Source organism: Pogoniulus pusillus, chromosome 27 (assembly GCF_015220805.1).
Source record: "Pogoniulus pusillus isolate bPogPus1 chromosome 27, bPogPus1.pri, whole genome shotgun sequence".
NCBI lineage: Eukaryota > Metazoa > Chordata > Aves > Piciformes > Lybiidae > Pogoniulus > Pogoniulus pusillus.
The window spans coordinates 18,427,254-18,452,763 of record NC_087290.1 but is presented as its reverse complement, the minus strand read 5'-3'; the positions used below and the strand labels follow the sequence as shown (position 1 = coordinate 18,452,763).

General features: G+C 48.2%; 1 protein-coding gene across 3 annotated transcripts in view; it reads right to left on the bottom strand.

Annotated features, from left to right (window-relative positions):
• Positions 1 to 685: 685 nt before the first annotated feature.
• The window catches only part of LGR5 (leucine rich repeat containing G protein-coupled receptor 5), a 67,234-nt gene continuing 42,409 nt past the window's right edge, over positions 686 to 25,510 (bottom strand). For all 3 annotated transcript variants that reach the window (XM_064165929.1, XM_064165930.1, XM_064165931.1), the window contains 12 exons: positions 21,916 to 21,984; positions 17,651 to 17,722; positions 16,563 to 16,634; positions 16,387 to 16,455; positions 16,157 to 16,228; positions 12,153 to 12,218; positions 11,503 to 11,574; positions 10,554 to 10,625; positions 9,176 to 9,301; positions 7,162 to 7,307; positions 6,390 to 6,473; positions 686 to 4,966 (listed from right to left, as the gene is read on the bottom strand). In XM_064165929.1, the coding sequence (XP_064021999.1) occupies positions 3,876 to 4,966; positions 6,390 to 6,473; positions 7,162 to 7,307; positions 9,176 to 9,301; positions 10,554 to 10,625; positions 11,503 to 11,574; positions 12,153 to 12,218; positions 16,157 to 16,228; positions 16,387 to 16,455; positions 16,563 to 16,634; positions 17,651 to 17,722; positions 21,916 to 21,984 (2,011 nt within the window). In that variant the 3' untranslated portion in view covers positions 686 to 3,875. The remainder of the gene's footprint in view (positions 4,967 to 6,389; positions 6,474 to 7,161; positions 7,308 to 9,175; positions 9,302 to 10,553; positions 10,626 to 11,502; positions 11,575 to 12,152; positions 12,219 to 16,156; positions 16,229 to 16,386; positions 16,456 to 16,562; positions 16,635 to 17,650; positions 17,723 to 21,915; positions 21,985 to 25,510) is intronic.

The window sequence follows — 25,510 nt, the reverse complement described above, 5'->3', positions numbered from 1 at the left end:
TGCTGAGATGGAGAAAAACAAGAACACAAACACAGATAACAGAGCTGCTGCCTGGCTTTGGGCTGCACTTCTCTCTCCCTAACCTGCTGTCTGTATAACTAATCCTTCTGCTGCCTAACCCCCCTGGCCAGTTCTCCAAACTCACCTTGGATGTAAGGCAAAGTCTGGGCTAAGGCAGAGGGGTGGGAAGGAGGTGGAAGGGTGGTTGGGAGCCCCTCCTGGGGACTTTGGTTTCTGGGCGAGCTGCTGTGTTTCTGTATCACTTTGAACTTGCCTATTGCTGTCTGTAGCTGTGGATACTGTGAATACCTGCCTGGATCTTGTGCTAAGCTGTGAACACAAACCTTCATTCTTCCATTTCCAGCTCGGCTGAGTCTAGTCTGGGTGATTTCATAAGAGTAGGGGGGGCAGGGGACACCCAAACCATCACAGTCAGTGTAAGTGAGGATTGAGGGGGGGAGCGTGGCAGTTTATGAGGGTGTTAGGTTCCCATTAAATGCTCTGTACTGGGTAGTCACATTTTATTACAGCTTCCCTCCATTTGGAACACTGCTAGAACAGAAAGCACATCACCTGTGTACAATCACTGCACATTTACAGTGTATTATTTACAGACAGTGAATTTAGCAATGCACATGAGCAGAAAACAGAGCAAAAAAATACCAGTCTGAAACTGTACAGGGGCTTAAATCTCTCAGTCCTTTACTGGGGTCGCCTCTCACTGCAGTAATAAATACAGTTCTATATTTACACATTGTACTTGAAAAAATAAAACCCCCTCCAAAATAAAAACCAAACCCAACTATCATCAAATTCATTTGAACAATTTCAAGTTTAAAATGTCTGATCAGAGTGTTTCAGATGTGCTTACAAAATGAACACACACACACACACACACACAGAGAAAGAGCTTTGAGGGCTTCCTGCAAGCTAAAAAGAGGTTGGATAAAAGAAGTTTCTCTTTACCCCAGGCTGTAGGATGATAGCAACATTTTGCTTCTCAAAGCACTTTACAGACCTTTCAAATGCAGCAAGCTGAAAAGGAATCTCAGTGACATTAAGCAGCGCAGCAGCACAGATGGATGCCAGTTAAATGGAAGCTAAGTAAACATGCAGTGGGTATTGTGCAACGGTTCACCGGTCTGGTTAAGCCAAAGTGGTCTCAGGCATCGCTCTCCAGCTGCACGCTGCACTGCTTCAAAGGCCACAAGGGACAGAGGATCAAGATAAGCACTCGGCTGACTTTGGTCAGCACTGGTTCAGGTTTTTTTGCTTCTCTGGAGGATGAACATGACAGCCAAAGTCAGCTGATGCCGTCTGGAGCCGCACAACTAGCGCCAGGGCAGCGTGGATGGGCAAGGAAATCGAGGGGTACCCACTGCTGGCACAAATCGTCTTCATCCTGAGCATCGACCCTTGGAGGGCCAGAGGTTTTCTATACGGTATCAGCTGAACAGCAGAGATCATCTGGAAGTGATTAGCTTCATTATTGGGCTGGCCTAACCTTGGTGATGTGAAAAAACCAGTCCCCTTCACCTGGAGGCTGAGTGGCCTTGAAGCCAGCAGCGAGTACTGGGCTAGGCAATGCTGCTCCTCAGGGAGCTGTTTTTAACAGCCACAAAGCAAATCGGTGAAGCTTTTGTGTTTAAAATGATCAGCACAAGGTGGAGGCTTTGAGGGGAGAGTACTGCAGTATGCCCTGGTGGCTTGGCCAAGGTCAAGGACCGATATTCCAAGGTAGCTCTGCTGTCAGAGGTGTTTTGACAGTAGGTTTGGCAGAGAGCTGAGGTCTCTTGTAAGTGGGCTGCTTCTGACATGTAAACACACATGCTTTGATTCAGCAAAGGACCAACAGATCCAAAGCCAGAGGGGAGCTTTGTTAATTCAGTCCAACCTTTACCTAAACACGAGCCACCAGAAGCCCCTGAATTCCAACAGATGATCCACTACTGCTTTTTGGCAATACCCAGTTTGGAACTAGAGGGTTTTGGTGACAGATCAGCACTGTCAACAAATGGTACCTTAATTTCCATTACTTCCAGCTGATCCCAGCAGATTTTTCTCCTCTGGAGTGTGCAGTCTTCTCTCAAACTTCTGCTGCCCAGAAGCAGCTACTTATAAAGTGTATCCTTCTCGAGTTCACAATGTTCTTCACAGCCAATGAATGCAACAACTGTGTGAACATCCCCACAGCTCGTACAAACTCTTCCCTCCTCCTTGATACTGCCTTGGATTAGGATTTTACAGAAGCACAGAAAGGTTCAGGTTGGCAAAGCCCCTCTGGATCCCCAAGCCCAACCCAGATCCCTACTCTACAAGCTGCACCCTAAACCATAGCCCCAAGCACCACCTTGAAACACAGCCAGGCTGGGGGACTCCACCACCTCCCTGGGCAGCTCATTCCAATCTCTGACTGTTCTTGATGTGAAAAAATGTTTCCTAATGCCCAGTCTAAACCTGCCCAGTGACAGCTTGAGGCCATTCCCCCTTGTTCTATCCCTAACGACCTGTGAGCAGAGCCCAGCAGCAGCCTCTCCACAAAGTCCTTTCAGGTAGCTGCAGCCAGCCATGAGCTCTGCCCTCAGCCTCCTCTGTTTCACACTGCCCATCCCCAGCTCCCTCAGTCTCTCCTCAGCAGAGTTATTCTCCATGCCCTCCTCCAGCTTTGTTGCTCTCCTCTGCCCTGCCTCCAGCACCTCCACAGCTCTCTAGTATCGAGATGCCCACAACTGCACAGGGTACTCAAGGTGTGGCCTCACCAGAGCTGAGTCCAAGAACACAATCCCCTCTCTGCTCCTGCTGGACACAGCATTTCTAATCCCTGCCGGGATGCCATTGGCTTTCTAGCCCCCCTGGCTATCCTGAGCCAAAAGGACACTTCAAATAGTGACCTTGGACTAGAAGCTTTCTACAATCAGTGTTTCACAGGACAGAGGTCATGCCACAGCAGGACTACAGTTTTTGCTCCTGAACAAATGACCTTAAGTGCACGTTTCTCCACAAGCATCTTTGGTGCCCTTTCATGCCAGTCCTACTGCACTGATGACTTTCTACCTGGCATTTTCCACCTTCAAACCCTGTGAGCCATCTGCCAGATTTATCAGCAGCAACTCTGGGAGTAAGTCCTCTGGCACAGCAGCAATTCAGGACCAAACTCTGCAGACCCCCCCCTAGCAAAATATCCACATGACAACGACTTGCCACTTGCAATTCAAGTGCTCTTTGAAGTCAGTCCTGATAACCTTTCTGCACACCATTTGGTAGGTTTGGTTGACCATTACAAAATGTTTGGTCATGCCAGATGACTTCTGAAAATGGAATCTGATGCCAGGTAGGTCATTAAATCAGCTTCCTCAAGCTGTTCTGCAGAAACCTTCAGGCCTTGCCCAGGTCTACTTTTCCACTGAGATCACCTTGCTGGAGGAGGGCTGTACACAGGCACTTGTAAAAACAATCATGGCACTGGCAAACTATTGCTCAAACCAAATGGCAGTGACCAGGAAAGCTTCTCGAGCCCTGAACACAACCTGCAGCAGCTGATGCCTGGGGAAAAAGGACAAAGCTTGCCACGTTAACAGGTCAGGTTGGCTCTTCACCAACCGATGCCCTGTCGGAGCAGCGCTGCTTTGAAAGAGAGCAGCTGACGCAGCGGTGCGAACCGGAGCAGCCTTCCAGGTTCTGTCTCCATCCCAGCATTTCAGAAGCAGGCTGAGGAGGCTCAAGCATTGGATTTTTCAGCCTGCTGCAGTTTTTTTGTCCCTGCCTGTTTCCTGATATGTGTAACAATAACTCAGGGGCGCTCTGCAGCACCTATGCCCACGTCCACGCTCACTGCTGAGCTTAGAAGGTGGCTACTTTCTGCATGGCCACCGAGGCTAGCGGCAGGGAACAAATGCAACTGCTGACAGCTTGCAGCTTTCTGTCATTTGGCAAGCTGATGGCACTAGGGAACTGCTGGCAGGCACATCGTACGAGATACCGGCACTGGTGAAGGTTACCAGGGCTTGTGTTGAGTCACAGGATTGCTTCTCTATGTCTTCTGAATTCACAGAGATCAGACTCGCGTGCTTTGATCTCCTCCACCACAGAGTTTGCTTCTGCAGGCTTCCCAAGTCCTCCTTGAAGTGTGGATTGAAACATATATAAAGGAGAGGGTTTAGACATGCAGGCAGTGGGACAATCACTAACAGTATTGACTTAACCACTTCTGGGCTGATGAAAGTGAGATTCAGTAAGGAGGAGAAAGATAAGAAGGCTACGGGGCAGTAAAGAATGCAGTTGGTAAAAAGCAGCAGGGCTATGTGCTTGACCATGGAGCAATCCCAGACGCTGTCCAGGTCGCCCTTCTCCAGGCTGCAGTAGAGCTTCGTGTAAGCAAGAGTCATCACCAGGAAGCAGAGGGAGTTCAGCAGGACCAGCGCCACCATGTAGCCCATGGCAGAGGGCTCTCCGAAGGGCAGCGGCAAGCAGAGCGGAGAGAGCCCATCCCGGCTGCCGGCGAGCAGCGGCACGGCCGCCACGCTCAGCGCCAGCACCAGGCAGAAGGCGATGGCAGCCTTCACGGCGGCCACGGAGGACCTGGTTTCGAACTTGGTGGCCTGCCTCGCCGAGAAGGCCCGTTCCAGGGCTGCGAGGGTGAGGAGGAAGACGGAGGCCTCGGAAGCGAAGATGGCGAGCAGGCCGGTGACCCGGCAGCCCGCGCCGCTCTCCCACTGCGCGCCGTACCGCGCGAAGCGGCCGAAGGTGGAGGCGTCCACACTGGCCAGGACGCCGCTGGCCAGCCCCATCGAGGCGTTCACCACGGCCAGCAGGCCGACCAGCAGCTTCGCCGAGGAGAGGTAGAGCGGGGCCCCGAACACCGTGGCAGACACCAGCGCGTTGCAGACAACGGTCAGCGCCACGATGGCCCAGACGCCGACCCGGATCAGCCAGCTGCCGAACAGGTGCTCGCACGGCTTGAAGGGGCCTGCAGGGACAGAGTCAAAGGGGCATGGGCACCCAGGTAAGCTGCGCAGCAATGCTGTGCTTCATACGGCCACAAGAGCCAGTGGCACCCTGGGGGGCACCAGGCAAAGTGTGGCCAGCAGGTCTAGGGAGGTTTTTCTCCCCCTCTGCTCGCCCTAGTGAGGGCACAGCTGGAATACTGTGTTCAGTTTGGGGCTCCCCAGTTCAAAAGAGATAGGGACCTGCTATTATGTGCTGCTACAAGCAAGAATCTTGGCTTGGAATGGATGCTGCAGTACACTTTGGGTTCTTACTCATGTTTCACAGTGAAAGAATGGCTACAGGTAAAACGTTTGCTGAACCCAGCAAGCAGAACTTCTGACCACAGCTGTCACTGCTACAAGTGACCTGTCAAAGACAGGTCCCTGTGCTTGCCTTAAAGAAACCTTGCAGTGCAACTGGTGGCCTGTAGCTTTGCAATTCAATCAGTGATCTTTCTTTTTAGCTCCCTATCACACTGCAAAGTCAGGGATGCACTGCTCCATAACAGGGCATCATTGATGTTTGCATTTCCTAGACAGGGAACCAAGCTTTGTGCTGTCCAAGAAGGTCAAATGTAGAATAATTCAGAAGAATTACTTTAGCGTTGCAAAAGTCTGAGCAAGCAAAGACACTGCTCCCTTTCTTCATCTGTGTCTTGGTAGAACAGAATTCTCAATTGCAGAGAGATGTTGAGGTGCTGGAAGGTGTTTGGAGAAGGGCAGCAAGGCTGGGGAGGGGCCTGGAGCACAGCCCTGTGAGGAGAGGCTGAGGGAGCTGGGGGTGTGCAGCCTGCAGCAGAGGAGGCTCAGGGCAGAGCTCATTGCTGTCTGCAGCTGCCTGCAGGGAGGCTGTAGCCAGGTGGGGTTGGGCTCTGCTGCCAGGCACCCAGGGACAGCACAAGAGGACACAGCCTCAAGCTGTGCCAGGGCAGGTCTAGGCTGGATGTCAGGAGGAAGTTCTTGCCAAAGAGAGTGATTGGCATTGGAATGGGCTGCCCAGGGAGGTGGTGGAGTCATCGTGCCTGGAGGTGTTCAAGGAAAGACTGGATGAGGCACTTAGTGCCATGGTCTGGTTGATTGGCCAGGGCTGGGTGCTAGGTTGGGCTGGCTGAGCTTGGAAGTCTCTTCCAGCCCGGTTGATTCTATGATTTGCCCTCTCATTCCTTTCATAAGGGGATCAGTTCCTGTGAAAAGGGGCCTGGAGTGAGGATCTGCTGGAGGATTGGGTAAAACAAATTTACACTCACAGATGCATTTAGTAGCTGAATGTTTTTCTGGGCTTCAATGCAGACTTTTATAGTGTTACATGTATTTGCACTAATCTTGTGCCAAACCATCACTTTGTTCTCCTGGACTTGAGAGTTTGTCCTGCAACTGCTGCTGCTGTGTCTGGCAGTCTCATACCTGGAGAAGGAGAGCATTGCACCGAATGATGAGCCTTCAAATCTTCTTCAAAGTCAAGAAAAAAGTCTTCAAAGTCACGCTCATCTGTGTGGGAAGAGACACCCAGATTTCATGTTGGAATTTTTAGCAAAGCTTCTTCCAGTATAAATTGCCAAAGTGTCTGTGAGAAAGTTATGGAGAAGAGGGGAAGTGCCTGAGGATTGGCCAGGGCTGGGTGCTAGGCTGGACTGGATGAGCTTGGAGGTCTCTTCCAACCTGCTTGATTCTATGATTGTGTGTCACAGCTCAAGTAAGAGAACTTGTGCTGGAGTACAGATACACAGATGTGTCCTGGAGAGCAGATACACTCTCTGGTACCCAGGAAGTGCTGACAAAAATGCCAAGAGCTGTGCCAAAGTAGGTACACAAGCTCTTGACTCATCCTGGAGCATGTGGCCTTCAGGAGAGCCAAGGATGCATTGCTCCTTCCAAGGCTGGCAAGAAACCTGCTCTTGGCTGGCCTGCTCTCCTCTGGGGTTACGTGCAAGCACCACTTCCCTGTCTTTCCCAGGTTATTAGAGCTGTTGTTTGGACAGAAAGATGAGCCAGGGACGTTTTTGAAAGGCAGACTCAAAAAGATGAATTTTCTAGGCATAGAAATGCTTGAAAAACACATTGCCAGGCAAGAGAGAGGGAGAGGCTGCCTCTGTGACTGTAAGGGTATTGAGTGTGTTTACTATCACAGGCTGCTCATAGCCACCAGGTGGATTTAAAACCCAAAGCCGACAATTACCTTGAATGTGTAACAAGCCAGAGTCCTTCCTGTGCAAATCATCAACACTGCTGTTCTCATCTCTGTGCCACTGGCTGGAGATTCTGTAGTGGCTCTCACAGGCTCCAAAGGCACAGCACTGATAAGCATAAGGCATTTCCATGACCCTAGAGACGAATACGGAAACATGGTGTGGGATAGCAGCAGCGACTGGACTGTCCTGCCCAACCACTGCTAGCACAAAGAAACTTGTTTAAATAACCATGACTGAAGTGTCACAGAATCACAGCACCATGCAGGCTGGCAAAGCCCCTCAGGAGCACCAAGCCCAATCCATGTCCCTGCTCTACAAGCTGCACCCTAAACCATAGCCCCAAGCACCACAGCCAAACCACCTTGAAACACAGCCAGGCTGGGGGACTCCACCACCTCCCTGGACAGCTCATTCCAGTGCCTGACTGTTCTTGATGTGAAAAAATGTTTCCTAATGTCCAGTCTAAACCTACCCAGTGGCAGCTTGAGGCCATTCCCTCTTGTTCTGTCATTAATGACCTGTGAGCAGAGCCCAGCACCAACCTCTTCACAAGGTCCTTGCAGGTAGCTGCAGCCAGCCATGAGCTCTGCCCTCAGCCTCCTCTGTTTCACACTACCCATCCCCAGCTCCCTCAGTCCCTCCTCATCAGATTTATTCTCCAGGCCCTCCCCCAGCTTTGTTGCCCTTCTCTGCACTGGCTCCAGCACCTCTCTCTTGCACTGAGGTGCCCAAAACTGGACACAGCACTTGTGTGTCTCTGGACACTTTCAGAATTTGCCTGGATGTGTCCCTGAGCAACCTCTCTGTGCACACCTGTGCTAGCGGGGGGGTTGGTCTAGGTGACCTCAAGAAGTCTCTTCCAGGCCCTACCATTCTGTGATTCCAAGATCAAAATATTTTAGTAATAACCACAAAGTATTATCTGGATCTTCATCAAAAGAGTACAGGGAAACCACACTCGAAACAGAGAGGTCAAATCTTTTGGAACTCCAGGAGTATTTTCTTCCCTTGAGATTTGTTGTGTTCCCATTAAATAGAATGTTAAGTTCTGTAAGCACCAGCCAGAAGGAGGAGGACAAAAGAGGAGGCTCTGGGGAGACCAAACAGCAGCCTGCTGGTACCTGAAGGTACTGTAGCTGAACACATCATTAAACAGTGAGGTTTTAATATATATATATCTGATATTTCTTCACACCCTTGACCCTGGAGTACTGTGCCCAGCTCTGGAGCCCTCAACACAGGAAGGACATGGACCTGATGGAGCCTGTTCAGAGGAGGCCAGAAAAATGATCAGAGGGTTGGAGCAGCTCTGTTACAAAGCCAGGCTGAACCAGCTGAGAGGGTTCATCTTGGAGAAGAGGAGGCTCTGGGGAGACCTAACAGCAGCCTGCCAGTACCTGAAGGGAGCTACAAGAAGGCTGCAGAGAGACTGTTTGCAAAGGGCTGCAGGGACAGGATGAGGGCAATGGCTTCAAAGTAGAGGAGGGCAGATTGAGACTGGATGTGAGGAACAGGTTCTGCAGCAGGAGGGTGCTGGAACACTGGAAAAGGGAGGTGGCTGTGGTCCCATCCCTGGGGATGTTCAAGGTGAGGCTGGACAGGGCTGCGGGCAGCCTGATCTAGCTGAAGATGTCCCTGCTGAGTGCAGAGGGGGTTGGACTGGCTGAGCTTTGGAGGTCCCTTCCAGCCCAGCCCGTTCTGTGGTGCTGTGACATCTAACTAAGGTGCTGGCAATACTGTTCTAACAGGTTTTGAAACGTATCAGCAGGAAGCAGATGTGGCTCACACCAAGCAAGTTAATATTTCTAAAGTCTTCACAGTTTCTTCAGTTGAAAGTGAGCACAATAAAAGAAGTCTGCCATGCTTTATCATATTTGCTTTAGCTGCAATAGCAGAGATCAAAGACTGACAACGTGAGGTACACACATCCGTGGCACACCGACACACCTTCCACCACACATGAGCACAAATGGGCCTTATTTGGTTGAAGGATATACTCACTTGAGTTCTGGAAAGCTTTCAGATGATAGCAAACTCTGCAGGGCATGATTTCCTGTTAATTTTAAATGAGTTAAACCGTGTAGCCCCGTCACAGGGAAAGAGGACAAAAGGTTGGATGACACATCCCTGCACAACAGCAAACAAAAGTCAGCTTATGGAGGTTCATTCTGGGCTTTTTTTTTGCTTCAGCAATACAAGTGTCACAGTGGAAAATCCAGGTTAGGCTGTCCTAACTCAGTCACAAATGAAAATCCAGGTTAGGCTTTCCTAAGTGAATCACAAACGAAAATCCAGGTTAGGCTTTCCTAAGTGAATCACAAACGAAAATCCAGGTTAGGCTGTCCTAAGTCAATCACAAATGAAAATCCAGGTTAGGCTGTCCTAAGTCAATCACAAATGAAAATCCAGGTTAGGCTGTCCTAAGTCAATCACAAATGAAAATCCAGGTTAGGCTGTCCTAACTCAATCACAAATGAAAATCCAGGTTAGGCTGTCCTAAGTCAATCACAAATGAAAATCCAGGTTAGGCTGTCCTAAGTCAATCACAAATGAAAACCCAGGTTAGGCTGTCCTAACTCAAGCATGCCTGACTGCTTTAAAGAGAGGCCCCACTCCTCACTGCATCAGCTCAGCTATGTTGTCCATCAGCAGATGAACAGTAAGAGGTGGCATTTTGACTCCAAGCTATCGCAGTGCCAGGGTGGAGACCAGCAAATGAATGAAAATATCCCTTCATCAGATGTCTGAATGGAAGGCAGTCAGCACCAGCACAGCTTCCCACAGTTTAAAAGACTCGGTGGGATGCTAGAGGGCAGAGCTGCCCTGAAAGCTTCACAAGGAGCAGGTCAGGTGTACAGAGAAGCTGCAAGTTGTGCCAGGGCAGGTTCAGGCTGGATGTTAGGAGGAAGTTGTTGGCAGAGAGATTGATTTGCATTGGAATAGGCTGCCCAGGGAGGTGGTGGAGTGGCTGTGCCTGGAGGTGTTGAAGCCAAGCCTGGCTGGGGCACTTAGTGCCATGGTCTGGTTGGTTGGGCAGGGCTGGGTGCTAGGCTGGACTGGCTGAGCTTGGAGCTCTCTGCCAGCCTGGTTGATTCTATGACCTGCCTTCCCTGTTCTGTGGACTCCAGATCACAGAAGAACTACTTGTTCTGCTCCTGGACTCCAGCTCACGCTGCTGACACAGTGTTAGATGCAGCTTTGCCATGGCACTGAGGGGAACTGGTGCAGTACGAGGACACAGGCCTTTGGCTGTTGGTTTGACAGAGCAGAGGATCAGAGCAGGGAGAGGCTCAGTTTCTGCTGGAGTGCCAACTTACTGAATTCTTGCCAGGAGAGAAAAAAGTGAACACTTGCAAGTAGAAGGTATGCAAATACTTACAGTTTGATCAGAGATGGTAAAGAGGAGAAGGCATTGGGGTGAATAAATTTAATTTTGTTCCAAGCTAAATCCCTACAAGAAAAGTGAGTGGAAAATTACATACCCACTGAGTGAATATGGAAGCTTTCATACACTTGATTAGGAGGCCTAAATATAAAAAAGGCATGAATTACATGGGAGTACTTCCAAGAGACCTCTGTGTGCCTCCTAGCCTAAAACCCTTTCCCCAGTTTTAAACCCTGTTAGCCAGTGAATGGTGCCAGGTTAAACTGAGAGCTTTCTTAAAACAGCTTCATGCCTGCTCCAACTTCAGGCAGGTTCTTTTCAGCCAGCCTCACAGCTTCCTTGGCAGCAGGAGGAAGGGCAGGGTGGATGGACTGCATCTAAGAGGTCCTCACGATGTGCCTAGGACCAGCAAATCCATTCCCAATAGGCTTAGCTTCTTAATCTCGTCTCTACCCCTGAAATAATCAAAATGACTCAAAGCAACTCTTACAAAAAGAAAAGGTCTTGAAGCTTACAACCACAACTAACTTCTTGACCAAATGACTCTCTGTGAAAGTGAAGAACCTGCACATGGCTGCATTCTACTTCTCAAGGTGCTGCTCTCTGTACAAGGGTTCATGTGCCCTGGAACCCATTACTACATGAACCTGCCGCCAGGTACCAGCTCTGCCTTAGTATCTCTCTTCAGCTCCCTCAACAACCTCTAGCAAGAACAGCTTTCACAGCTCTGACTTAGCAGCCTTGAGCTCCCTGCTGCAGCTGCTGAGCTTTCCCACGTTTGTTCTCCTTTCACAGCTGCGACCTGACGGGTGATCCCCTCCTGATCGAGGGGAAAAATGCAGAATGACTCCCCAAAGAAGGCTGTTTTGGGACACAGGGGGAGCAGGCAGTGTGCAGCCACTGCTCTGAGAGCCCGGGGGATGGCTGTGGGGGCTGTACTCACAGGGAGCGAAGAGCAGCCAGCTGCCGGAAGGTGTCTGCTTTGATCTCACCGATCGCGTTGTGATGCAGGTCACTGAAACAGCAAGAGAGAAATCCTCACTCTCAAAGGCGCTTGGAGGGCACTTGGAGAAGAGAAGGCTCCAAGGAGACCTTATTGTGGCCTTCCAGTATCTGAAAGAGGCTTACAGGTAAGCTGGGGAAGGACTTTTCAAGGTGTTAGGTAGTGAGAGGACTGGGGGGAATGGATCCAAGCGAGAGAAGGGGAGATTGAGATTGGATGTTAGGAAGAAATTCTTCAGCATGAGGGTGGTGAGACACTGGAAGAGGCTGCCCAGGGAGGTGGTGGAAGCCTCATCCCTGGAGGTTTTTAAGGTCAGGCTGGATGTGGCTCTGGGCAAGCTGATGTAGTGGAAAGTGTCCCTGCCCGTGGCAGGGTGGCTGGAACTGGATGACTCTGGAGGTCCTTTCCAGCCCTGACAATGCTGTGACACTCTGAGGTGTTTTAGACTGTTTCTGCCCCATTTCAGTGTAGTGTCAGGGTAGGTATTTGGCCTATGTCCTGGTGGCCAGCAGTAATCAGGGTAATGATGCTCAAACACATTTTCACAGAGATGCTTCAGCTCAGGCTTTTTAGGAGAGTTTGATGCTCACATTTTTTGGAGTCTTTTACAAGCAGTAAAACAGGGCAGATCTTCCAGCAGGTTGTAAGACAGATCTCTGCAACACACAAGAACAGGTTAAATTAACATGAAAAGAAAAAGGGTTTTCAGTGTCTACCCTCGTGCCCAATCTAAAGCAACCTGTTTGTATCCACACCCCCCGAAGAGGAGGAATGTGCAACCTTGGTTATCATCCCTCGTCTGCCAGATTCTGAGTTCTGACTACAGAGCACAGCAACAGGCAAGATGCATTATCAACTCCATGTCCTACATTTGCAAAGTCCATGTGTTGTCTGAAATTTTCCTGTCCCAGCTCAGCCTTCTGCTGAGGGTTGGGCAGTAATGGTATTGGCCATCTGCTGAAAGGGAATACAGGATTTCCATCACAGATTTCAGAGTCATCAGGATTAAACTGTGACAAATATCCAAGATATTCAGCATCACCTACAAAATATGTACTCATTCTCTTTCCAGAGAAGGTTCTGCATTTTCTGGCTTCAATCACAATGGACTGTAATGGATAATAACCATTCTGGACAGGGGGCATTAGGCACAGTGTGTCCAGCACATCCAGGGAGGTTCTTCTCCCTCTCTACTCTGCCCTAGTCAGGCCCCACCTGGAATACTGCATCCAGTTCTGGGATCCCCAGCTGAAGAGGGATAGGGATCTACTGGAGAGAGTCCAATAGGGAGCACTGCCTGTTGAGGAGATGCTGAGAGCTCTGGGGCTGGTTAGTTTGGAGACGAGAAGGCAATGTCTGAGCAATGTCTATCAAGAGCTGAGGGCTGAGGGTCAGGAAGGCAGGGACAGGGACAGCCTCTGCTCACCTGTGCCCTGCCATAGGACAAGGAGCAAGGGATGGAAACTGCAGCACAGGAAGCTCCAGCTCAGCATGAGGAAGAAGGTCTTGAGCATAAGGGTGAGAGAGCCCTGGCACAGGCTGCCCAGAGAGGCTGTGGAGTCTCCTTCTCTGGAGCCTTTCCAGTCCTGTCTGGATGTGTTCCTGTGTGACCTGCGCTGGATTCTCTGCTCTTGCTCTGGCAGGGGTTGGACTGGAAGCTCTCCAGAGGTCCCTTCCAACCCCTAACATCCTGTGAGCCTCTGACCCTGTGATTTACTTTCCATCCTATACCTTGAATTAAACACCATTGCCTCTGATCCTTGGGCTGTTACATCTTGTAACTGAGGGAAATAGTTAAAAAAACATATAGGAACCAGCTCTGACATCAATCACTACGTGGTGGAAAAAAAACCCAACAACCTTTTAAAAGACTTGAGCCAAAACCCAACAAATTACAGAATAACTGAAACATCTGGACTGGTTTATTGTATAATATAACTAATCAAAACCAAGCTTGGGCAATTTGCAGAAACTGGAGAGAAAGAAAAAAATAGGGACCAAATACCAGCCCCCAGCACCCAACAGTCACATCCTATGTGCTGCTCAGGGAAATCTTTTCAGATGAAAAGAATAGAGAAAAAAGGGTTCAAGAAGGACATGGAACTGCTTGGAAGAGTCCAATGCAGAGCCACAAAGCTGGTGCAGAGAGTGGAACACCTCCCTTAGGCTGAGGGAGCTGGGGCTGTGCTGCTTGGGCAGGAGGAGCCTGAGGGGTGACCTCAGGAATAGTTATAAGCATGTGAGGGGTGAGTGGCAGGAGGCTGGAGCCAGGCTCTGCTGGGTGATGTGCAGTGCCAGCCCGAGGGGCAATGGGTGCAAGCTGGAGCATAGGAGGTTCCACATGAACATAAGGAAAGTCCTTTTCACCGTGAGGGTGACAGAGCACTGGGACAGGCTGCCCGGGGGGGTTGTGGAGTCTGGACACATTCCAAACCTGCCTGTGTGATCTGCTCTAGGTGATCCTGCTCTGCCAGCAGGGTTGGACTGGATGATCTTCCAAGGTCTCTTCCAGTCCCTAATGTTCTGTGACTGTGTCTGGCAAAAGCTTATGCCTATGATTAGGAGAAATGTCCTTTTTTCCACAGTTCTCCATTTTACCATGTAAAACAGGAATTTCTTTTTGCTCCCAGTTCAAATTCTTCACATTTTGTCCATCTCCACTTATTTACTTCCTTGGTATCATTTTATTTTCACTGTTACTACTCCAAGAGAGGCACTGTAGACTACTCCTCTACATTTGACTTGTGGAAGTGGTGCAAGTAAAGGCTGTGTGTGGGTTTAAGGTTTTCTACTCTGCTTTTACTATGCACAAAGGTTGCCACCAGTGTCTGTGCTCTTCTTTTTGTGGCAGCAGGGAAGATCATGACCCTCTTTAAGTATTTTTCACAGGTACTCTGTGGTCCAAATCAGGCAGGACAGAGAATTGAAGGGAGCTGGAGTATTTTAAGCCAAGGTAACAGGTGTTTGGTGTGTATGGTGGACTGTGGCTCATTTGCCATGCACAGATTTGTGACTTAGGTCTTCAGAGTATCTTATCACCCTAATGGAAATGTTCAGTTTCAGGTTGGATGAGGCCTTGAACAACCTGTTCTAGTGGGAGGTGTCCCTGCCTATGGCAGAGGGTTGGAACTGGCTGAGCTTTGAGCTCCCTTCCAACCTAACCCATTCTGTGATTCTCTAATAGGCTTTCTTCTGGCCAGAGACTCCATTTCTTTCTTTTATCATTCTGGAAATGATTATATTTAGTCCATCAACTAAAAGTGAATCTTTTTTTTCCTCTGGAAATGTTCCTGACAGCCGTGCTGGTATTCAAAAACTGTGTTCTAATGAGTGCTGTTTCAGTGCTGGCTGGAGAACTAATACCAAATACATTCCTAGTGATGTCAGAGGGAGAGGAAAGTGCTGTTGGCTCCTTCCCAAAGATGCAGACACAGTGATTACTTTCATTAGTGATTAAGCAAACTGCAATGAAATTTCCAAGGTAAAATAATATTAGCTATTGAGTCTAAAAACTGTGCCCCAACCATGCCAAGCAATGGTCTATTAAAATTTCAGGCAGCTGCTTGTGGCTGGTTGCAAAAGGAACTAAAATGAGGAGCATAATAAGGACTCAAAAGTGCACTCTTTATTCAGTCACTATTTTCATAGAATCACAGAACCTTAGAGGTTGGGAGGGATCTCCAGAGAGCATACAGTCCAACCCCCCTGCCAAAGCAGCATCCCCCAGGGCAGTCCACACAGGGATGCATCCAGCTGGGGTTGGAAAGGCTCCAGAAAAGACTCCACAGCCTCTCTGGGCAGCCTGCTCCAGGGCTCTGGCACCCTCACTCCAAAGAAGTTTCTCCTCCTGTGAACTGAAACCTTCTCTGTTCCAGTTTGCATCCACTGCTCCTTGGCTTATTGCTGTGCAGCACCCAAAAGAGCTTGGCCCCCTCCACTGGACCCCCACCCCTCAGCTATTGACAGACATTGCTCAGATCCCCTCTCAGCCTTCTCTTCTGCAGACTACACATCCCCAGGGCTCTCAGTCTCTCTCCACAGGGCAGATGCTCGAGTAGCCCAATCATCCTTGTGTCTCTCTGTTAGACTCTTTCCAGCAGGTCCCTGTCTCTCTTGAAGGCCCTGAGCCTCCCCTTCCTCAGGCTGCACACCCCCAGCTCCCTCAGCCTCTCCTCATAGGGTTTGTGTCCAGGCCCTTCACCAGCTTTGTTGCCCTTCTCTGGACACCTTCCAGCACCTCAACATCTCTCTTGAATAGAGGAGCCCAGAACTGGACACAGCACTCAAGGTGTGGCCTGAGCAGTGCTGAGCACAGGGGCAGAAGAACCTCCCTTGTCCTGCTGCCCACACTGCTCCTGAGCCAGCCCAGGATGCCATTGGCTCTGCTGCCCACCTGGGCACTGCTGCCTCAGCTTCAGCTCCTCTCTCTCAGCACCCTCAGGTCCCTCTCTGCCTGGCTGCTCTCAGCCACTCTGTCCCCAGCCTGTAGCACTGCTTGGGGTTGATGTGGTAACAAGAAATGAAAAGCTAACACTTTCCTTTGTCCATTAACCTCTTGCATCAAGGTCATGTGAATGATCTTACTGCAACGTACAGCACTTGGAGATTAGGTAACTGGTCACAAGCAGATTCGGGGAGAGAGGTGATCTGTGCTCCTGTCAGTGTCCTGTTGTCAGCATTTGTTAAACAAAACAACAACAAAAAAAAAGAAATTAAAAAGGTTTGCTACTTAAAGATTGCAAAGCAAGTGTTATTTTTAGGACATTCTTTAGAATAAGTCAGTATAAAAAAAAAAAAGGGCAAAAAGACTCCTCTAGCACTTACAAACTTTCCAGACTTGTAGTCCCAGTCAGGTCAGGAAACTCTGTTATCTGTGAAGCACCATTTAAAGTCCTAGAATGCAAAAGCATCATTTCAATACAATTCTGGTGAGGGAAGCGTGGGACAGCTCTAATACTGCAATAGATAATGACAAGGAAAATAAAGATGTGAACACATACAGAGTTCTGAGTTCTGGCAAGTGCTGAAAAGCAGATTTTCCCACGAGCTGGATGGGGTTATCATAAAAGTGTCTGTAAAAAGAGGAGAAAAAACTCATCTGGAGAAAAAATATTTTAACAGGTTCTCAATACGTGACAGGATTATACTAGAGCTGAATGAATAAAGTCTCTGTGGTGCATTGCTTGTAGCAGAGGTCTCTATCCACCAACTACATTTCATTGTTCAACAGTTACATAGTCATTCTTTACTTGGATTTAAAGACAGAAGCCAGTCAACAAAGTATTCCCTCCTCTGCCTCCTAGATTTGCAAAGATAAAAATCCATATATAGAATCATGGAATCAGTCAGGGTTGGAAGGGATCACAAGGCTCATCCAGTTCCAACCCCCCTGCCATGCCCAGGGCCACCTCACACTAAAGCAGGCTGTCCACGGCCTCACCCAGCCTGGCCTTAAACACATTCAGGGATGAACTTCCACCATTTCCCAGGACAACCCCTTCCAGGCTCTCACCACCTTCACGCTGAAGAACTTAGGTTGGGCTAAGTGATACACAGGAAGTGATACACAGAAAGAGCAGGAATGGAGTCATTTCAAAATCACAGAATCACAGAATCAGCCAGGTTGGAAGAGAGCTCCAAGCTCAGCCAGCCCAACCTAGCACCCAGCCCTGCCCAATCAACCAGACCATGGCACTAAGTGCCCCAGCCAGGCTTGGCTTAAACACCTCTCCAGGGACAGCGACTCCACCACCTCCCTGGGCAGCCCATTCCAATGCCAATCACTCTCTCTGACAACAACTCCCTCCTAACATCCAGCCTAGACCTGCCCTGGTGCAGAACTTGAGGCTGTCCCCTTGTTCTGCTGCTGGCTGCCTGGCAGCAGAGCCCAACCCCACCTGGCTACAACCTCCCTTCAGGGAGCTGCAGACAGCAATGAGCTCTGCCCTGAGCCTCCTCTGCTGCAGGCTGCACACCCCCTTCTCAAGCTCTGACATTTAGCCACTAAAGCTCTGACATGTGGCCACAAATATGCTTACTTATTCATCTTCTAACAAGAAGAGTCACTGATAAGGCTCTTGTCACTTACATTGTAATGAGTGATGGGTTACCCACAAAGGCACGCTCGGGTATGGACTTGATATTGTTGCTATGAAATCCCCTGCAAAAGCAAAAATGGTTTACAGAGGAAGAAGAAGAAAACCCAAGAGCGAAGACACAATCTGTATTCACAATGCACAACAGGGGTTTGTGTGTTCATAGCAAGAGAGGCATTCACACGTGGAGGTACATCCCTGTTTGCCGGGCAAAGGCAGCACTGAAGAAAGCAAAAGAAAAGGAAAGCACCAAAACAGTTGGAATTGATTTCCAAACAAACCAAACCATCAGGATGAAGTAAACTGCACAAAATGGCATTGGAAAAAATCAGATGCTCAGGGCAGAAAATTGCCTTGCAGCTGTAGGTAGCACATCTGTGAGTCCATGGGGAGCGATAAAATGGGAATATACACAGAGCAAACAGGAACTCACTGTGAGCAGTTAAAGAGCGCTCATTAAACAGCAGTAAAGGAGTATATCTGTGTCCTCCTGTACCTATTAAACTGCAACTGTTTGCTCTGCTGGGATAATTACGGACTGCAGGAGCTTCTCAAGTCCACACACACCACATTGTAACGCATTCAGCTTCTCACAACCACCTTTCTTTGTTGTTGTTGCTGAACTATTTTAAATGAGGGCACCAACGAAGCATTCAGTGGAGCTGTGCCTGCTGGACAGGCAGCTGAACCTTTGTCTCATCATTAATTACTGGATTTTATTCATATGAGTAAGTCTCCATTGTGAAAAACAAAAGGAACAACTGAGATTTCAACGGAACAATGATGATTTGTGTGGGAAGCACCCATTAGTTCAGTCGGGTATGAAAAAGGCTTCCTAGCTTAAATTTATGCATCTACAAAGCCTCCAATTGTTCACTGGTGCAAGTACACTTGGCTGTCACTTGGACAGGTCCCACGTTGTCCCTTTTGCTTGTCTAGGCATTGTGCTACTGCTGCTGAGCTACAGAGCAAGGCTCTAAATCCCTCACTCCTCTGCGTGCAATAAAAACTGCAGCCGTGCAGGTGCAGACTCTAATGGTGATGATCCCATTTAATCTAGAACCAGCAAACAAGGGCAGTTTTCTGGCTGGAACAAATGGCATTCCTGGCATGGCAGAAGAGCTATGGAAGTGGCACTTCCCAGGGCAGTGTCTGTCCCTTCAGCACCATTCTGGCTTGAGTTAAGAGCGAGGGAGTGGCTCCATCATAAGCCAAGAGCAGACTCTGGTGCATTCGTGCACAGAAGAACCTGCAGCATGTCTGAGCTGGCTCATGGCTACAGCCTGTGTCCTGGGGCACTGTAGCCAAGGAGTGCACCGTGTCTGAACTAAAGGAACTTTACAGCCTGTTAGTTCATATGCTGAGCAAAAGAGCAGTGTGCAGGTTTGGGAGTTACCCCCTCCCTCCCTGCTCTGGCTAGGAGTTCACCAGGCTAACTCAGGCAGCTGGAAGTTAAGGAATGAAGCTTTGCATTTACAGCATGGCACAACTTACAAGCATAGCTATACAATCTATACAGATATTTACACCCATACACAATAATATACAAGTTAAAAGTAATACAGAAGCACAAAATGCCTCCTGAGCAGCCAGACTGTCCAAGGAGAGCTCCTGACCAACCTCCCACCTTCTTTCCACCCCCTCCCTTATCTCAGAATCCCCTTTGTGTGCAGGGACAGTTGCAAAAGGTCAGCAAGAGGTTAGAAGAAAGAAATTATTAGTTTGAGTTATGCAGGTCCAGGCAGAGACAGTGACGCAGGCAGCAGCAGCCATAGACCGACCTATCTTTGTTTGTGTTCCTGTTTTTATATCCCTAAGCAAAACCAATGAGTGGGACAGACATCACTATTATTTTCTTTTCACAGCCAGTGATCTAATTTATCTCATTAAAATATTCCAGTTAGCCTCAAACCAGCACGAGCAGTGAAATCCATCTACATGCCCTGCTCAAAAGACTATATTCAGGCCATATGGGGAAACAGTGCTCCCACTGCTTCAAAATCTGCTCTGGAGAACAGCACATACACAGTAATGCTGGGGAAGAGCTGTGCCCACTTCTTTTGGAGAGAGAACTACTCCTATGGCTGAGATCTTGAGTACAGAGCACCTGGGACAATAGTGTCCCTGCATCATCAAACAGACACGACCCTGACTTGCTGGCCACTTGCCACCAGTTGTCCAGCTTTGGCTGGCTGCTTTGGATACCTCTGAGCTGCAGACAAAAAGCCACAGTCTGTGTTCTCAGCCCAGGCACACATTTTCAGAGAGAAATGAGGTCCCAACCAGAAACACCTTTACTGAGGTGGTCCTGCAGTGAACTGAGCCTATGTGGGCCTGAGCTCTCCCTTAGGCAAGTCAGCAGGGTGTGCAGAACCTCATGGGGGACACCTCCTGCTTGTCAGATCAGCTTCCAGGGCCTCGAAACAGCACAGAGGCAGATGAGCTCATGGTCTGTGGTGGTTGCAATGTCACACTCAGAGATTTCTTGCACCTAGGATTTTATTTGAGACAGTAAACCTGATACTCAGAGGTGAAGCCCTACAGGAGCCTGATCATCAAGCACTTTGCTGGACTGAGCAAGGTGCATTTACTGTAGCCCTGGCTTATCCCTGTTTGCCTCCAGAGGTCAGCTAAAAGCAGTCCTTCGAGACCACTGAATTTCATACAAACGACTGCAGCTGACAGCTGACAGAGCAGCTGAGAACAGCTGGGCTGAGAAACTCAGAGCCCCACTCCCTTCTCCAAAGCTGCACTCTGCCAACACTTAGAGCTGCTAAGCTGGAGTCAACAGTGCCTGGGGAATCCCTGCGCTGGAAAAAATCCCAGGTAGCTGTTTAGAGAGGCTTTAAGATCAGTTTGTGATGTAGCAAGGGTAAAACTGCACCCACCTAGTAAAGGAATACCTATTTATTTTGGCCAGAAATTGGTGCTGATAGAACCAGGCCCATGGGAAGGAGTTCAGGTGGAAAGCATTCTGACCACACACACTGGCCTGTAGATTGTGCATATAATATGTGACTCTAATCTCAGTCCACTTTTTATAGCTCACCTGCTTCTTACAGTCAAATGGCTTGGTTTCTTTTCACTGCTCATTTACTTTCATGCAAATTATGTCAGGGCATCCAGAAGTGTTCTGTTTAGAGCATTGCAAAGGACTGTGTATATAGAAAAGAAGCTGCTTTAATTTATCCTGAAGAGAAGCTGCTTTGATTTATCCTGAGAAGAAGCTGCTTTAATTTATCCTGAGAGGAAGCTGCTTTGATTTATACTGAAGAGAAACTGCTTCAACTTATAGTGAGAAGAAGCTGCTTTAACTTATACTGAAGGGAAGGTGCTTTAATTTATATTGAGAAGAAACTGCTTTAACTTATACTGAGAAGAAGCTGCTTTAATTTATACTGAAGAGAAGCTGCTTTAATTTATACTGAGAAGAACCTACTTTAATTTATACTGAAGAGAAGCTGCTTTAATTTACACTGAAAAGAAGCTGCTTTAACTTATAGTGAGAAGAAGTTGCTTTAATTTACACTGAAAAGAAGCTGCTTTAACTTATAGTGAGAAGAAGTTGCTTTAATTTACACTGAAAAGAAGCTGCTTTAACTTATAGTGAGAAGAAGCTGCTTTAATTTATACTGAAAAGAACCTGCTTTATAATTTATACTGAAAAGAAACAGTTTAAATAATTGAAACTGAAAAGAAACTGCTTTAATTTATACTGAAAAGCAACTGCTTTGATAATTTTATATTGGAAAGAAACTGCCTTAATTTATCTATATTGAAAAGAAGCTACTTTGATTTACATTGAAAAGAAACTGCTTTAGTTTGCTATTGAAAAGAAACTGCTTTAAAAATGTAACGAGGGAGGGCAGAAGAAAGGGAAGAAGGTAAAGGCATGGAAATCTGATGGACTCTATTGATGATGATATATGGAATTGTTTGCAAAATGCAGCTGTTGTGTTTGGGTCTCAGAGTAAATTAATTGTGATTATGATTTGCTGCACTCCAAGGAGGAAGTTCCTGGGGGGGGGGGGGAAAACAACCCCACTGCACGATGCAGTCTCAAAGTAGAAGTTGTCAGAACTTGAGTGCCCTGAACTGGATGCTGAAAATTATCTTTTATGCATCCTGGCATGTTTATTAGTTCTCCCTAGGATGTCAGTTTTAATGATTACTGATAAAATCTCCAGCATCAAAAAAACCAACCCCAAGCACATGCTAGACACAACATCCTCCTTCCTAACAGGAGTTCTGTACTTACAGCTCCTTTAGGTTTGTCAGCGTCCTGATAGCGGTGGGGAACTCGTCCAGACTGTTGTAATTTAAATCTCTGTGTGAAAATACATTCCATTATTTACAGTCTGCACAGCCACACCAGATAACACAGAATGGTTGGCACTTGTAAGGAAATATCCATCTTCACCAGGAGAGTGGTGAGAGCCTGGAATGGCTTACCCAGGGAGGTGGTTGAGGCCCCATGGCTGGAGGTGTTTAAAGCCAGGCTGGATGAGGCTGTGTGCAGCCTGATCTAGGCTAGGGTGTCCCTGGGCATGGCAGGGGGGGTGGAACTGGCTGATCCTTGTGGTCCCTTCCAACTCTGACTGATTCTGTGATCTTCCAAGCACTGAGTAATTACACACAGGAAAGCCAAGAAATCCTCAAAAGTGTGTAGAGGACACAGCCTCAAACTGTGCCAGGGCAGGCTCAGGCTGTACATTAGGAAGAAGTTCTTCCCAGTGAGAGTGAATGGCATTGGAATGGGCTGCCTGGGGAGGTGGTGGATTCCCCATCCCTGGAGGTGTTTAAGAGGAGGCTGCATGAGGCACTTAGTGCCATAGGTTAGTTAATTAGAAGGGTTAGATGATAGGTTGGACTCGATGATCCTAAAGGTCTCTTCCAACCTGGTTCATTGATTCTGTGAGGCATTTTCCAACAAACTCTATTTAGGGCATATTATCACTCCTACTTTTTAGCAGCATCCTATTTTTAGTTCTATCTTGGATATTCTGCAAGAAAGAAAAAATAAGTGGCTCCAGATACTACTAATCACAGAAACATTCAGGTTGGAGAAGGCCCTCAGGATCCCCAAGCCCAACCCAGATCCCTGCTCTGCAAGCTGCACCCTAAACCATAGCCCCAAGCACCACAGCCAAACCACTCTGAAACACAGCCAGGCTGGGGGACTCCATCACCTCCCTGGGCAGCTCATTCCAGTGCCTGACCACTCTTGCCAGGAAAAAATTGCTCCTAATGTCCAGTCTAAACCTACCCAGTGGCAGCTTGAGGCCATTCCCTCTTCTTCTATCACTAATGACCTGTGAGCAGAGCCCAGCAGCAGCCTCTCCACAAGGGTAGCTGCAGCCAGCCATGAGCTCTGCCCTCAGCCTCCTCTGTTTCACACTACCCATCCCCAGCTCCCTCAGTTGCTCTTCACCAAGGGACTTGCTGTTTTGTAAATGGCCTTTCCTTTTCACTACTTGAAAGTATTGATAGAGGAAAAATATCTTTCAGACAGAATATTCAGGAACTTTTCATGGTGAGCATGGGGAGCTGCATTTTACACAGCTCATTAGCTCACTGTAAAGGTTTCATTTGCCTGCTTCACTGTCTGGATGTACTAGTGGGAAAGAGAAGAGACACTGGAGTTTGGAGGGTAAAATGCTTGGGGGAAATCTTCCTCTGACCAAAAGAGTTGTGGAAACACATGGTAAGCTCTCAATTACAGGAACACAAGGTGTTAGGGGTTGGAAGGGACCTCTGGAGATCTTCCAGCCCAACCCTGTGCAGATTGCACAGAAACACATCCAGACAGGGCTGGAAAGGCTCCACAGAAGGAGACTCCACAGCCTCTCTGGGCAGCCTGTGCCAGGGCTCTCTCACCCTTGCACTCAAGACCTTCTTCCTCATCCTGAGCTGGAACCTCCTGTGCTGCACTTTCCATCCCTTGCCCCTTGCCCTGTGGCAGGGCACAGGTGAGCAGAGGCTGTCCCTGTCCCTTCCTTCCTGACCCCCAGCTCTCAGATAAATTACCATCAGCTACTGTTAACTGCAGGATTTGCCAATATTCACATAGAGAATGTTTCTAACCATGTGAATCCTAACAATGGTAGTTCAACCTGGGTGCTGAGCTCTGCTTTAAGACCTGCCTATGCTGCATCTGTAGTTAGATTTTATTCTGGTAGCAAGAACAGACTAAAAGGCTACTTCTGCCCTTAGCATGGTGTGTACATTCTTTAGCATGCAGGAAACACCTGAAACTGAAATGGAGATATGCTGCTTTACTGTGATGCTCCCTGGCACTGCTTTGTGAAGAGTGCACTCTGAAAAATCAGTGCCCAAAAAACCCTTTTGGAACAGAAAAAGTCCCACAACTGGCAGTTTACAGTAGACTGAATTCAAAATAGTATCAGGCTGAAGTAATGCAGGCAGGAAACTGCTGTCTGAACTCAGCAAGGCTTTTCCTTCCTGCTTATAAATCTCTCTCCTGCTTATTGACAAAAACAGATTACAGCAACCTACAGCTTGGTTTTGCCCTCCAGTGAGAGATGATTTCCAGAGCCATGTATCAATGTAAACAAATGCTCTTAAAGTTGGTCTCCATCATTTCCATAGATCCCTTCTGATGATCCTGCAGTGATCTGGAATCTGGTCCGTGCAGGATGCAGTTACTGTGCTCAGGGCAAGGGCTGCACTCTCCTGTCGCACTGAAGTGGCAGCAGCTACTCTTACTCCCAGGTTTCGTGGCTGTCCTCTACGTTTTCATCCCTCTCATGCCAGGTGGCTGGGACTGGGTTTGCAATTACCTATTCCATTGTTCTCTTTATCCCTGCTTTTGACCCCATGGCATGTGAATCTCACTTGAAAAAACAACCCAAACCTTTGCCTTTTCCTTCTCCCTTTCCCATCCTCTTCTCTGGTGCTGCACTAAGGGATTTTCTCTCAACTCACAGTCGGCTTCAAAGTCAAAATAGTGAAACTGCAATTCAGTGGCAAGTGATCAATGCAATCAAAACTGGTGATATAGAAAAAAATCCCTTAGTTAATCACCTTAGTGAAACACAAATGTGGGACATAGACAGAATTAACCAGGTTGAAAGAGATCTCTAGGATCATCGAGTCCAACATATCTCCTAACCCTTCTAATTAATTATCCCAAGGCACTAAGTGCCCCATCCAGCCTCCTTTTTAACACTTCCAGGGATGGGGACTCCACCACCTCCTCGGGCAGCCCATTCCAATGCCAATCACTCTCACTGGGAAGAACTTCTTCCTAACATCCAGCCTGAACCTGTCCTGGAACAGCTTGAGGCTGTGTCCTCTTGTTCTGTCACTGGGTGCCTGGGAGAAGAGACCAACCCCACCTGGATCAATGCAGAGCAGGTCAAAGGCAAAAACTTGAGATGCAACAGAGAAATTCCTCTCCCCTCCTTGTAACACACATGGCACAGAGTTTGGCTACCTGCCATTTTGGGGGTTTCCAGGCATAAAAAAAACCAACCCCGAACCATCTAATTTTATAACCTTCCTCTATGCTGAAACAGCTTCTTAACGTCAAAGCTTTTCACTGTGACATTTCTCACCCTACCTGCCAGCATCAGTGATGAAAAAGGACAATTGAATAGTACTAAACCAGGCCAACACAACTGCTCACTGACCATAGAATGGTTTAGGTTGGAAGGGACCTCAAAGGCCATCTAGTTCCATCCCCCCACCACAGGCAGGGACACCTCCCACTAGAACAGGTCAACAATCACTAATAACCACTTCTTTTTCAGTGCTCAATGCAGTTTTCAACCTTAGGCCAACACAACTGCTCATTAATAACCACTGCTTTTTCAATGCTCAATGCAATCTCC